The 13,233-nt window shown below is 37.9% G+C and overlaps 1 protein-coding gene across 6 annotated transcripts in view; it reads right to left on the bottom strand.

Annotated features, from left to right (window-relative positions):
* REPS2 (RALBP1 associated Eps domain containing 2) overlaps positions 1–13,233 on the bottom strand; it is a 227,493-nt gene that overhangs the window by 18,460 nt on the left and 195,800 nt on the right. For all 6 annotated transcript variants that reach the window (XM_041740770.1, XM_041740772.1, XM_041740771.1 and 3 more), the window contains one exon: positions 6,080–6,185. In XM_041740770.1, the coding sequence (XP_041596704.1) occupies positions 6,080–6,185 (106 nt within the window). The remainder of the gene's footprint in view (positions 1–6,079; positions 6,186–13,233) is intronic.

The following is a 13,233-nucleotide window of genomic DNA, read 5'->3' as shown; positions in this document are numbered from 1 at the left end:
ATTAATACCTTGAGGAAATAAAGTGAGATAGTAACTTTTAACAGGAATTAATATAATTAAGGCAATAAATATTATTTTAACAAAAAATGCTACAGCTACAATGATTTGCTAATGGATATACAATATAAAAAGAGGTCAACTGTGACAGCAAAAACAAAAATGGGGGGGGACTAAAAGGTTAGAGTTTTTATATGCAATCAAAGTTAAGTTGTTATTAGCATAAAACAGACTGTTATAGCTATGTTTTATACGAGCCTCACAGTAACCGCAAAGCAAAAACTTACAGTAAATTCACAAAAGAAAGGGAAGACAATCAGAGCATACTACTGAGCAAGGGTCCAAACCTCCAGAAAATCATCAGTGCACAAAGGAAAGCAATAAGCAAGGAAGAAAGAAACAAAGGAACTACAAAATAGTGAGAAAACAAATTAAGATGGCATTAGTAAGTCCTTACCTATCAATAATTACTTTAAATGTAAATGTATTAAGTTCTCCAATCAAAAGGCATAAAGTAGCTAAAAACAAGACCCAACCACAGGTTGTCTACAAGAGGCTCACTTCAGCTTTACAGTCACACACAAGGCTCAAAATGAAGGGATGAAAAAAGTAATTCATGCAAATGAAAACCAAGAGAGCAGGAGAGCTATATTTAAATCAGAAAAAAATAGACTTTCAGCCAAAAACTGTAACAAGAGACAAATAAGGTCATTATATAATGTTAAAATGGTTAATTCATCAAGAAAATATAATAGTTGTAAATATGTATGTACCTAACATCAGAGCAGCTACATATATATTAATAACAGATATGAAGGGAGAAATCAATGCATATATCATCTAGACAGAAAACCAGTAAGGCAATGTTGAACCTAAGCTATACTTTGGACCAAATGGACCTAAGAGACATCAAGAACATTCCATCCAGGGCTGCAGAATACATATTCTCAAGTGTACATAGAACACTCTCCAGGATATATATCACGATAGGTCACAAAACAAATCCTAGAAAACTTAAAAAGACTGACATTATACTAAGTATCTTCTCTGACCACAGTGCTAATGAAAGTAGAACTCAACTAACAGGAAGAAAGCTGAAAAATTCACAAATATATAGAAATTAACACACTCCTGAATAACCAACAGGTCAAAGAAGGAATCAAAAACTATCTTGAAACAAATGAAAATGGAAACACAACATACCAAAACAAATGACCAACAGGCAGGTAAAAAGACGCCCAACATCAGTAATCACCAAGGACATATAATCAAAACCATAATGAGAGGTATCTGGCTGGCTCAGCTGATAAGCAGATAACTCTTGATCTCAGGGTTGTGAGTTCAAGCCCCACACTGGGTGGAAGCTTACTTAAAAAATAAAAACACTGCAATGAGGTATCACCTCACACCTGTTAGAATGGCTATTATCAAAAAAGTAAGAAATAAGTGTTGCCAAAAATGTGGAGATAAGGGAATCCTTGTATACTGCTAGTAGGAATGTAAGTTGGTGCAGCCACCATGGAAAACAGTATGGAGGCTTCTCAATATTTTAAAAAAAAACTATCATATGATCCAGCAATCCCACTTCTGGGTATTCAAAGAAAATAAAAATCAGAGTCTCAAAGGAATATCTGTACTCTCATGTTCACTGCAGCATTATTTACAATAGCCAAGATATGAAAACATTAGTATCTGTCTACAGATGAATGGATAAGGATGTAGTACATACATAGAATGGAGTACTATTCGGCCATAAGAAAGAAGAAATTCTATCATTTGTGACATGGATGGACCTTGCAGGCACTATGCCAAGGGAAATAAGTCAGACAGAGAAACGCAAATACTGCATGATACCACCTGTGTGTGGAATGTAAAAAAAGCCAAATTCATAGAAAGTAGAACGGCAGTTGCCAGGGGCTAGGGGGAAACAGAGAGATGTTAACCAAGGGTCCAAACCTCCAGTTCTAAGATGAGTAATTTCTAGGGATCTAATGTACAACATGATGCCTATAGTAAACAATATGTATTACATAATTGAAAGTTGCCAAGACAGTCAATCTTAAATGTTCTAACCACATAAAAGAATTGGTAATTTTGTGAGGTGATAAAGGTATTAATTAACAATACTATGACAATCTTATTGCAATATGTAAATGTATCAAATAAATGTGTTGTATACCTATACATACTGTTATATGTCAATTATATCTCAATAAAGCTGAAAAAATAGAACTACCTAATACAACCCAACTTCTGTGTATATATATCCAAAGGAATTAAAATCAGTATCTCAAAAAAAAATCAGTATCTCGAAGAGATATCTGTACTCTCATTTTCACTGCAGCATTATTCACAATATCCAAGACATGGAAGGAACCTTTAATGCCTACCAATGGACAAATGGATAAAGAAAATGTATATACATACCGTGTAATATTATTCAGCCTTAATTTTTTTAAGAAAAAATAAAGAAATTCAGCCATTTGCAACAACATAGATAAAACTTGGAGGATATTAAGCTAAGGGAAATAAGCCAGACACAGAAAGACAAATACTAAGTGATACCACTCATGAGGAATCTACAAAAGTGAAACTCATAAAAGGAGAGTATAGAATGTAGTTGTTCAGGGCTGGGGGAAATGAGAAAGTACTATTCAAAGGGTACAAAGTTTTAGTTATCCAGAATGAGTAAGGCCTAGAGATCTACTATACAGCAATAGTGCCTACAATTAATTATAGTGTGGTGTATAATTAACAATTTGTTAAGTGGGTAGATCTTAATTTTTTTTTTATTTATGATAGTCACAGAGAGAGAGAGGCAGAGACACAGGCAGAGGGAGAAGCAGGCTCCATGCACCGGGAGCCCGATGCGGGACCCGATCCCGGGTCTCCAGGATTGCGCCCTGGGCCAAAGGCAGGCGCCAAACCGCTGCGCCACCCAGGGATCCCAAGTGGGTAGATCTTAAGTGTTCTTGTCACATATACAACATAATAATGATGATAATAAATAAAGAGGGGGAAGGAAACTTGTAGAGGTGATGAATAGTTTTATGGCATAAATTGTGGTGATGGGTCCATGGATATATAATTACCTCCAAACTGTATATATCACATTGCATATATTAAATATGCATAGTTTTTTGTGTATCAGTCATACCTCAATAAAGTGGTTTTAAAAAGCATCTTTAGACCTAAATGCAAAAGCTAAAATAATAAAGCCTTTAAGAGAAAACATAGGAGACTATCTTCATAACTTAGATGTAGGCAGTTTCTTTATATAGGAAGAAAATAAGAACCATAGAGGGGAAAAATGATAAATCAGACTTTATAAAAATTAAAAATGTTCATGAAAAGATACAGTTAAGAAAATGAAAGAATGAAAGAAAACATTTATAAAACAGGTATCTGACAAAGGCCTAGTAACCAAGATAATATAAAAAGCATCTAACTTAAAATGCCACAAAAAAAAGACTAAAAACAATGTTTAAAATGGCCACATATTTTGAACAGACACTTCATAAAATATATGGAAGGTAAAGAATTGCAATAAAAAATGCTCAGCAAAATTAAGCATCAAGGAGATACAAAATAAAAACTAAATCACCACAGGATCAACTAAAATTAAAAGACCACCACCAAATGTCGGCAAAGATGTGGAACAACAGGAATTCTCGTGCTCTGGTGGGAGGAGCACAAAATACCTACAACTGCTTTGGGAAAAGCACTAGCAGTTTCTAATAAAACTAATCACATACATTTGCCACTAACCCAAATCTTAGGTATTTCCCCAAGAGAAATGAGAACATATCTCCACACAAAGACTTATTCAAGAATGTGGTTTTCTTCAAAATAGCCAAAAACTGGCAACAGCTGAGGTGTCGATTAAAAGAACTGATTAAAAAAAAAGAACTGATAAAATTGTGGCATAATCACTCAATGGAATACTATCTAGCAGTAAAAAGGAATGGATTACTGACACATGCAGTATCAATGAATCGCAAACATGTAATACTAAGCTTTACACAAAAGTACATATTAGAGAACACCATTTACATAAAATTACAGAATAAACAACACTATAGCATAACAAAGTAAGAACAGTAGTTGCCTCTGTGTGCGTGGGGCAGGAATTGACAGGGAAGGAGCATGAGGGAGCCTCTTAGGGTGATGGTAATGTTCTATGTCACGATAGGGTTTTGGCTTCCATAAGTATATGCATTTGTAAAAACTCAGCAAATGGCACATTTAAGATTTGTGCATTCATTGTATATAAAATTTATATCATCAGAAAAACCTGTAAAAATATTCAACTCTCGTTAATGATCTGCATGTTGTAATGTTTAGGGGATGCATATAAATGTCTGCAATTTACTTAAAAATGCTAAAAATAACTGATGAACAGAGGGATAGATATGTGATAAAACAAATACAGTAAAATGTTAAAAGAGGTGGCTATAAAAGTATTTACCATAGGATTCTTTCACCTTTCTTGTATACTTGAAAATGTTGGTAATAAAATATCAGGACAAAGGGGGAGTAATAAAAGAAAAATCAAAGAAGGAAGAAATAGCAGAGAATGCTAAAGAAGAAGCACCAGGAAGGGAGGGAAGGAGGGAGAAGGAACATGAAAATAGTATAATAGCCCAAAAGCCAGTGAGAAAGGCAACTTCGGAGGAGGCAATGGTCAATTGTATAGAATTCTTCTGAAAATTCAAATAACATTGAAAGAGGCCCTTTGGATTTGGTTATAGGAGGGATGTGAATGGAGGAGAGTGACACCACACTGAAGTGGAGAGAAAAAAAGCTATTGGTGAGGATGGAGAGTAAATGAAAAGCAACTGCTAGGACACCTAGCTGGGAAGGAGAGCAGAGACAGGGGGCTGCAGCTGAACAAGGATGGGAGGTCATAACTCTGGAAAACGAACTAGGGTGGTGGAGGGGAGGAGGGCGGGGGGTGGGGGTGAATGGGTGACAGGCACTGAGGGAGGCACTTGACAGGATGAGCACTGGGTGTTATTCTGTATGTTGGCAAATTGAACACCAATAAAAAATAAATTTATTATTAAAAAAAAAAAGGATGGGAGGTCAAGGTAATGGACAATACTGGAGCATGTTTATGTGGATGGGAGTGATGCAGTAGACAATCAGGGGATGCAGTGGGTAGAACTGTATCCCCCAAAATGATATGCTTAAACCCTAACCCCCAGTACCTGTAAATGTTACCTCATACAGAAATAGGATCTTTGGAGATGTAATTAAAATGAGGTTCTGCTAAATTAGGGCAGGCCTTAATTCAATAACTGGTGTCCCTATAAGAAGAGGACATAATAAGAAGAGGAATTTGGATACAGACAGAGATCCAGAGAAAACATAATGTGACAGTGAGACAGATACTGGAATGATACATCTGGAAGCCAAGGAATGCCCAGGATTGCCAGCAACTACCAGAAGCTGGGAAGAAAGACGGAAGGATTCTTCCCAAAAGCCTTCAGAGAGAGGGGATGGCTCTGCTGACACTCTGATTTCAGACTTCTAGCCTCCAGAGTCGTGAGAAGTGATTTCTGTTACTTCAAGCCACCAAGATTGTAGTACTCTGTTAATGGCAGTCCTAAAAAACTAATACGGGGGAGATTAACAGTGAAGAGAAAAAGGCAGGGGTGATGTTCTTGAGAAGGTGATAGGGAACCATTTGTCCACAGGAGAGGTTGGGCCTTTGATTGTGTCAGGGCTACCCTCTTCCATCTAAATAAGTATAGCATCATTCAGGGAGGATCTACACAATTGAGGGTTTAATTCAGAAGCTTATGACAATGAAGAATGCTTCTGACAGCCTTTGTAAGAGGTTCTCTGTCCTACTAACTAATACACAATATGTAGCCTGCATAGTCAAGTTACTAGTCTTCCTGTAAACATACAAGAACCAACCCATGAAACCTAAGTGCAGCAATTCTGTCTTCCAAAAGACCTTTGAGAACAAAGATGCAAGTCTTACCAACTGGAATGGAACCAGGTGCTCAGCCAATGGTCAAAACAAAGGCACCAGATGAAAAGCCTAGTAATCCGATTTCAGGAAGCTCCTTACCTTGAGCTGCTGCTGGAGTTCACTGTTCAGCCGGGCCAGCACTGCATTTGCCTCTTTATTTTTGCGGATAGCAGTTTGAATAGCCTTCTTCTGTTTGGAAGACTGTCTAAAAAAAAGTACAAACAGTTCAGGGAAACAGAACTCAGAGGTCCAGATCCTTGTGGGTCAGAACACTCTAATTCACGAGAAGTGCTCAACTAACAAGGGGCTAATGTCACAGGGCTCCAAAAATAAAATCATCGATTAGCAGGCAGGCAAGCAGGCACACACCAAACAAAACAAATTTGTCGGGATGAATTATTTACACCTGAAGTAATTCCCATTTTATAACTTGAAGAAAAGCTGTGAATTGGACCTTTTCAAACTTTGCATTCCATTTATTCCAAGACATTTTAATAAGCATTTCTTCCTGACAAACCACGTTAACTAGAATGCCCTTTTTGTGTAAGCATTAATGGCATTTAAAAGAACTGCAGGTGGCCTCTGTGGACAAGTCTGAAGGAAATGAATAGAAGAACATTCTCTTTAGGAAAAATCCTACATTAACTTAGCCAGCCTATATAACTCTCCTTCATCTCTTTATTATTAGGTATGAATGCTTGAGTGTGTGTATGTGTGTGAGTATGCTCACGCAAGTGCATATACCAGCATACATCTGTGGCACTTGAGAAAATGTTTTAATACCACTATTCCTAAATTAAGTCAGTATTAAATTCACAGAACAGGTATAACTAGAGTGACCATATGTTTCACTTTGCCCATTACATCCTCTGCTTATACTGCTTGTCTGGCCCTAATTATCTTAGAACCCTCTTTTTCCCTCGAAGCTGTCTACAGTTGGGATGATAAATCAACATGACTGTATAACCTACAACCTTATATCCCACAGCAAAAAATACCGAATTCTCAGAGCGAAAGGCCAATTTAAGTTCCCCTTGGAAAACAGACATATTTACAATCTGTGAGAGGTAGGTTCTACGCCAGAGCAACTTAACCAGAATGCATAGTGACCATTGTGGAGATCTGATTAATATTCACTGAGTATATACACTATGCTACCCACTCTGCTAATCTGCAGAAGGCATACTCCCTTCTCCAACAAATTGAAAATTAATTTTTTCATCCATAAATAGGCAAGAAAGAGGCTTTAAAATCTACTTTTAGAAAGATAAGGATTGGATTTCCAGTTTCAGGACAATGTGAAGTAGACATACTTCTCTCTACCCCACCAAATACAGCTAAGGTCCTAGATATAATATATAAAACAAACATAAGATTACTCCAAAAAGTGAAGAAGCAAATTAGTCAAGGAACTCAGTACCCAGGGAAACACACAACAGTGAATTCCCCAAGTTTTCTAGAATGCTTCATATATCCCAGACTACATAGTGGAGAAATCAGCAATCCATAAATGCCAATAAAGGCAGACAGTAAAAAGTCTTTCCCCATCCAAATCCTGCTCTCTCCAACCAGGTAACTTGGAAATGGGCAGTCTAGCAAGACCTAAATTAGACACAACACCTCTCCTGGAGATACATGGAATTTCTTTAACAAAATATTAGCAAATAGAATTTAGCAGTGTATTAAAAACTATACACCATGACCAAGAGAGCTTTATTCCAGAGATGCAAGGCTGATTCAATATTCAAAAGCCAATAAATATAATCCACCAACCTAACAGGTGAAAGAACAAAATCACATGACTGTATCAACTGATAAAGAAAAATCACCTGATAAAACTCAATACCCATTCATGATAAAAACTCTCAGAAAACTATGAATAGAGGTCAACTGGTTCAAGCTGATGAAGAATATCTACAAAAAAAAACTACAGCTGACATCATATATACATACATAATAAAAACTAAATGCTTTCCCCCTGAGATGAGGAACAAAGCAAGGATTTCTACTTTCATTACTATTTTCAATACAGTGCTAGAAGTCCTAGCCACCACAATAACGCAAGAAAAGGAAATTAAAGGCACACAAATTAGAAAGAATGAAATTGTCCCTATCTGCAGATGACATAATAGCCTATATAGAAAGTTCCAAGGAATCTATAAAAAAAATTCTCAGAACTAATAAATGACTTCAACTAGAATAGAAGTGAGTGTGGAGGAGAGAAGATTAACGTACAAAAATCAATAGAATGGGGGTGCCTGAATGGCTCAATCAGTTAAATGTCTGACTCTTGATGTCGGCTCAGGTCATGATCTCCGAGTTGTGGCATTGAGCCCCACACTGGGCTCTGCACTCAGCGTAGAGTCTGCTTGTCCCTCTCCCTCTGCTCTGCTCTTCTCTTTCTCTCTCTCTCTCTCCCCCAGTTCTCAAAAAAACAATAGATAATTTTTTAAATCAATAAAATTTTGATATACTAACATTGAATACTTAGAGAAAAATTAAAACACAATATTTACAAAGCTTCAAACCAAAATTCTTAGATATATCAAAACAACTACAAGACTTACATGCTGAAAACTATACAACACTAATGAAAAAATAGGATCAAAATAAATAGAGAAATATTCATCATGTTCATGGATTGGATGACTCAACATAATAAAAAAAAAAGTCCATTCTCCTCAGATAACACAATTCCTTTTTTTCTAATTTTTTAAAGATTTATTTATTTATTTATCTATTTGAGAAAGAAAGCATGAGCAGGGTCAGGGGTGAGGGGGAAGTAGACGTTTAACCAACTGAGCCACCCAGGTACCCCAAAGGTTTAACAAAATTTGTATCGAAATCTCAGCAAGATTTTTTTTGTAGATCAAGACAAAATTATTCCAAAATTTATGTGGAAAGAAGAATTAGAATATCTAAAATAATTTTGTTTTTTATAAAGATTTTATTTATTTATTCATGAGAGACACAGAGAGAGAGGCAGAGACACAGGCAAAGGGAGAAACAGGCTCCATGCAGGGAGCCGAATGCAGACTCGATCCCAGGACTCCAGGATCACGCCCTGAGCCGAAGGCAGATGCTCAACCACTGAGCCACCCAGGCATCATCCTGTTCACCTCTCTTTTGACACTGAAATGGATGCTGGCCCATGCTGAGCTGACCAGATTCTCCCTCCAAATGATTTGAGTTATGGCTAATAATTCAGTTCAGCCTGGGCCCAGCACAGTAATCTCTACAGTTGAAGGTGCTTGAGAAGTCCTCATAGACAAAAATGTCAAAAACATCCTAAGAAAACTGAGAGGCATCAGAATGAGCCCCAGAAGGTTTGCAATCCTTTCTTCCAATCCACCCTGCCCCTGATTTCCCCGAGTCACCTCTATATCCTTATAATACAGAGTATAGTTTTGGGGCACCTGGGGGGCTCTGCCTTCAGCCCAGGTCATGATCCCAGAGTCCTGGCTCCCTGCTCAGTGGGGAGTCTGCTTGCTTCTCCCTTTCCCTCTGCCCCTCCCCCTGTTGTATTCTCCTGCTCTCTCTGTCAAATAAATACATACAATCTTAAAAAAATAATAAAGAAAAAAAAAATAATAAAGAGTATGGTTTTGCTACCTCAAGTTGCCTTTTATCATTTGCTACCAAAGGAGCCCTAAATAACACAAAGATAGGATCAAGCCCAGAATACCTCTGAAGGGGTCACCAAAGCATTTAACCTGCCTCACCCTCTTAAGAGTTGCTTCTGGAGTCTGTCTCTTCAGGTTCTCCTAATATTTGTACTCACTGTTTCAGGCTGTACTCTAACCAGCCTGGCTTCCAGGGAGGAAACTGAAGAAGTAACACTTACGTAGACATTTGTTTTGTCTGGCTCTGTTGTGTGTCATGCTATCTATCAATTTAGAACAGCAGCACCATGAGGCACTGTCCACTCAAGGTTGTGTGGCAGACTGTCCTCCAAAACCTCTTCTTGTGCCTTCTTGTTTGCAGTAGCCTAGCATTCTCAGTTTGAGTGAGGTACATGGCCCTCTAACTAGAAATTCCATTTCCCTGTCTTTCTTGCAGGTAGGTAAGGCCATATGACTTAAGTTTGGGCCAAAGCAGAGATGCCACTTCTGAGTCATCCCCTTAAAAATAGCCTGTTTTCTCTCCATTTGTTCCATTCCCCACTCCGGGGTCTAGAATGTGAACATGTTAGTGAGCCATCTTCAACCATAAATATAAAGGCCCCACAGGGATCCAGAATAAGAATACAGGAAAGTACCCGGGTTCATGCACAGAGCTAATCTACGCTTTGGGACCACTCACCAACTTAGACTTCTACACAAGAAAGAAGTCAATTTCTATGTTTATCTGAGTGACTGCTAATTGGGTTTCATTCAAGCAGCTGAACCAATATTTGAAAGAATATAAACTGGGGTCTCTAGATAAGAAAAATCTTCTTGGCCTTCAACCTGAGCCCCAATTTATCCCACGGAATTATGAGTACAGCGTCTAAAAAATGAACTTGTATTACCTTTTCTCTACTTGGAAATAGCAGGTTTTTATTAGGAATGCCACTCATTGACCCTACAGACAATCTGGTACCATTAAGCATGCAGCAGGAAGGAAAACAGAATCCAAGCACACTAAGAACATCACGCAGGCAAGCAGACACTGTCACACTGGCTGCTGGGCATGCTCTAGGGTGGTCCAGGACACTTCCAGAGTTTATAGAAAAGAGCAAAAACCATGGAAGCTGGCACAGCTTCAGTCATAGTACTGTTATACAACACCCTCTCTCTCCAAACTGTTCAAACCATTCTATTTTCCCAAGGTCCATCTATACAAGATGTACAAGACATGAGGGAAAAAAACAAGTAAGTCATATTATTTCTTTTAAAAAACCACTTTTGGAACACCTAGGTGGCTCAGTGGTTGAGTGTCTGCTTTTGGCTCAGGGTGTGATCCCAGGATCCAGAATCAAGTCCCACATCAGCCTCCTCCCAGGGAGCTGTTTCTCCCTCTGCCTATGTCTCTGCCTCTCTCTCTGGATCTCTCATGAATAAATAAATAAAATCTTTTTTAAAAACCCACTTTTGTCCTCACAAGCAGCTCAGTAATTATGACACAATCCAAGAGTTGTTTATTAGTTATAATCTGGACTCAGCAGCTCACTTAGAAAAGATTATTTTATTTTTCCTTTTCCCTAAATGGAATAGACAATGATGATATATGAAGAAGAATTTGTTTCTTACAATAGGTCAGTTCTGATGTTCATTTCCCGAAGACCTGATGACCATTTTCCAACTAGTTTATTTTTTTTAGCCTTTCTTAACCAGTGTTCTGTTAGTTAAGAAAATTACTTGTCACTCTTTTGTCAATTTCCCCCAAAGCAATACACAGTAAATACCACTCTAGATGCATAGGAGAGAGGTTAAGTTCCTACAGACAATGGATGTCTAAGGGCATCAGAGTTTCATTCTTTCCCAGAACCCTGGTTGAGAAAGAACTATACAGACTAACCATCATGTGTCTGGCTGTCTCTCTCTCCAGGGCTTAAGAAAATGATAAATTCTAAGTTGCTCCTTATCACTCCAAAATAAACTAGTCTGGGAATGATAACAAGCTGTATGAAATTCCCTAACCCAAAGCTTACATCCCTGCCATTTACAGCACTACTTGTGTTCCTGGTGATCGCTAGCATCTCTCAGTCTGACACCATGTGGTCACCTAACTAGTGAGAGAGTATCACAGTGAGGGACAGTCACTAAACTGGCAAATAAAAGAAAATATCTCCTTCAATAAACGATGTGGGGACAACTGGATATCTATATGCAAAAGAATGAAGTTGGGTCCTTTCCTTACCTTATACACAAACATGAACTCAAAATTAACCACATGTTTCGATGTAAGAGCTAAAACTATAAAACCTATAGACGCAACACAGGAAAAAATCTTCATGAACTTGAGTTAGGCAGTGGTTTCCAAGCCATGACACTAAAGACACAAGTAACAAAAGAAAACAAAATAAACTGGACTTCATCAATATTAAAGCTTTAGAGCTGCAAATGACACCATCAAGAAAGTGAAATGACCATCTACAGAATGGAAGAAAACACTTGCAAATCATTTATCTGGCAAGGGATGTGTAATCAGAACAGGTCAAGAATTCCTAACTCAACATAAAAAGATAAACAATCCAAGCAGAAAAGGGCAAAGGATCAAGTAAACATTTCTCCAAAGATAAACAAATGGCCAATAAGCACATGAAAAGATGCTCAACATCATTAGCCATTAGGGAAATGTAAATCAAAAAGACAATGAGATACTCCTTCATACCCACTAGGATGGCTGTAATAATTTTAAAAAATAAATAAATAGCAGCAAGTGTTGACCAAAAATACCAGGAGGAACCAGAACTCTCATATGTTCCTGGTAGGACTGTAAAATGCTACACCTACCATGGAAAACAGTTTGGCAAGTCCTCAAAATATTAAATATAGAGTGACCATATGACCTAGCAATTCCACTGCTAGGTACATCTCAAGACAAATGAAAATGTAAGCCCACACTAAAACGTGTACACACATAGTATGCCAGCATTATTCTTTACAGCTTTATTTTTTTTTTTTAATTTTTATTTATTTATGATAGTCAGAGAGAGAGAGAGAGAGAGAGAGAGAGAGAGAGGCAGAGACATAGGCAGAGGGAGAAGCAGGCTCCATGCACCGGGAGCCTGATGTGGGATTCGATCCCGGGTCTCCAGGATCGCGCCCTGGGCCAAAGGCAAGCGCCAAACCACTGCGCCACCCAGGGATCCCTCTTTACAGCTTTAAAGTGAAAACAACCGAAATGTCCATCAAGTAATGAATGAATAAATGTGGTATATCCATACAATGGGACATTATTTAGCAATAAAAAAGAATCAAGTACTGACTCAGGCTATAGCATGGATAAACCTTGAACACATTATGCTAACTAAAAAAAAAAAAAAAAAAGCCAGCCACAGAAGACTGTGTGCTGCATGATTACATTCACATGAAATGGCCACAACAGGCGAACCTAGAGAAACACAGAGTAGATGACTAGCTGCCTGGGACATGGCACAGGAATGGAAAGTGATTGCTAACCCACAGAATTTCGTTTGGGGGCAATGAAAATGTTCTAAAATTAGTTTGTGACAACAGTTGCACAACTTTGTGGAAATACTAAAAACCACTGAATTGCACATGTAAAAGGTGAATTATATTGCTATGTGAATTACATCTGAAGAAAGC

This window comes from Vulpes lagopus, chromosome X, assembly GCF_018345385.1.
Source record: "Vulpes lagopus strain Blue_001 chromosome X, ASM1834538v1, whole genome shotgun sequence".
In the NCBI taxonomy this organism is placed as follows: domain Eukaryota; kingdom Metazoa; phylum Chordata; class Mammalia; order Carnivora; family Canidae; genus Vulpes; species Vulpes lagopus.
This window is presented reverse-complemented; position numbering and strand designations above follow the sequence as displayed.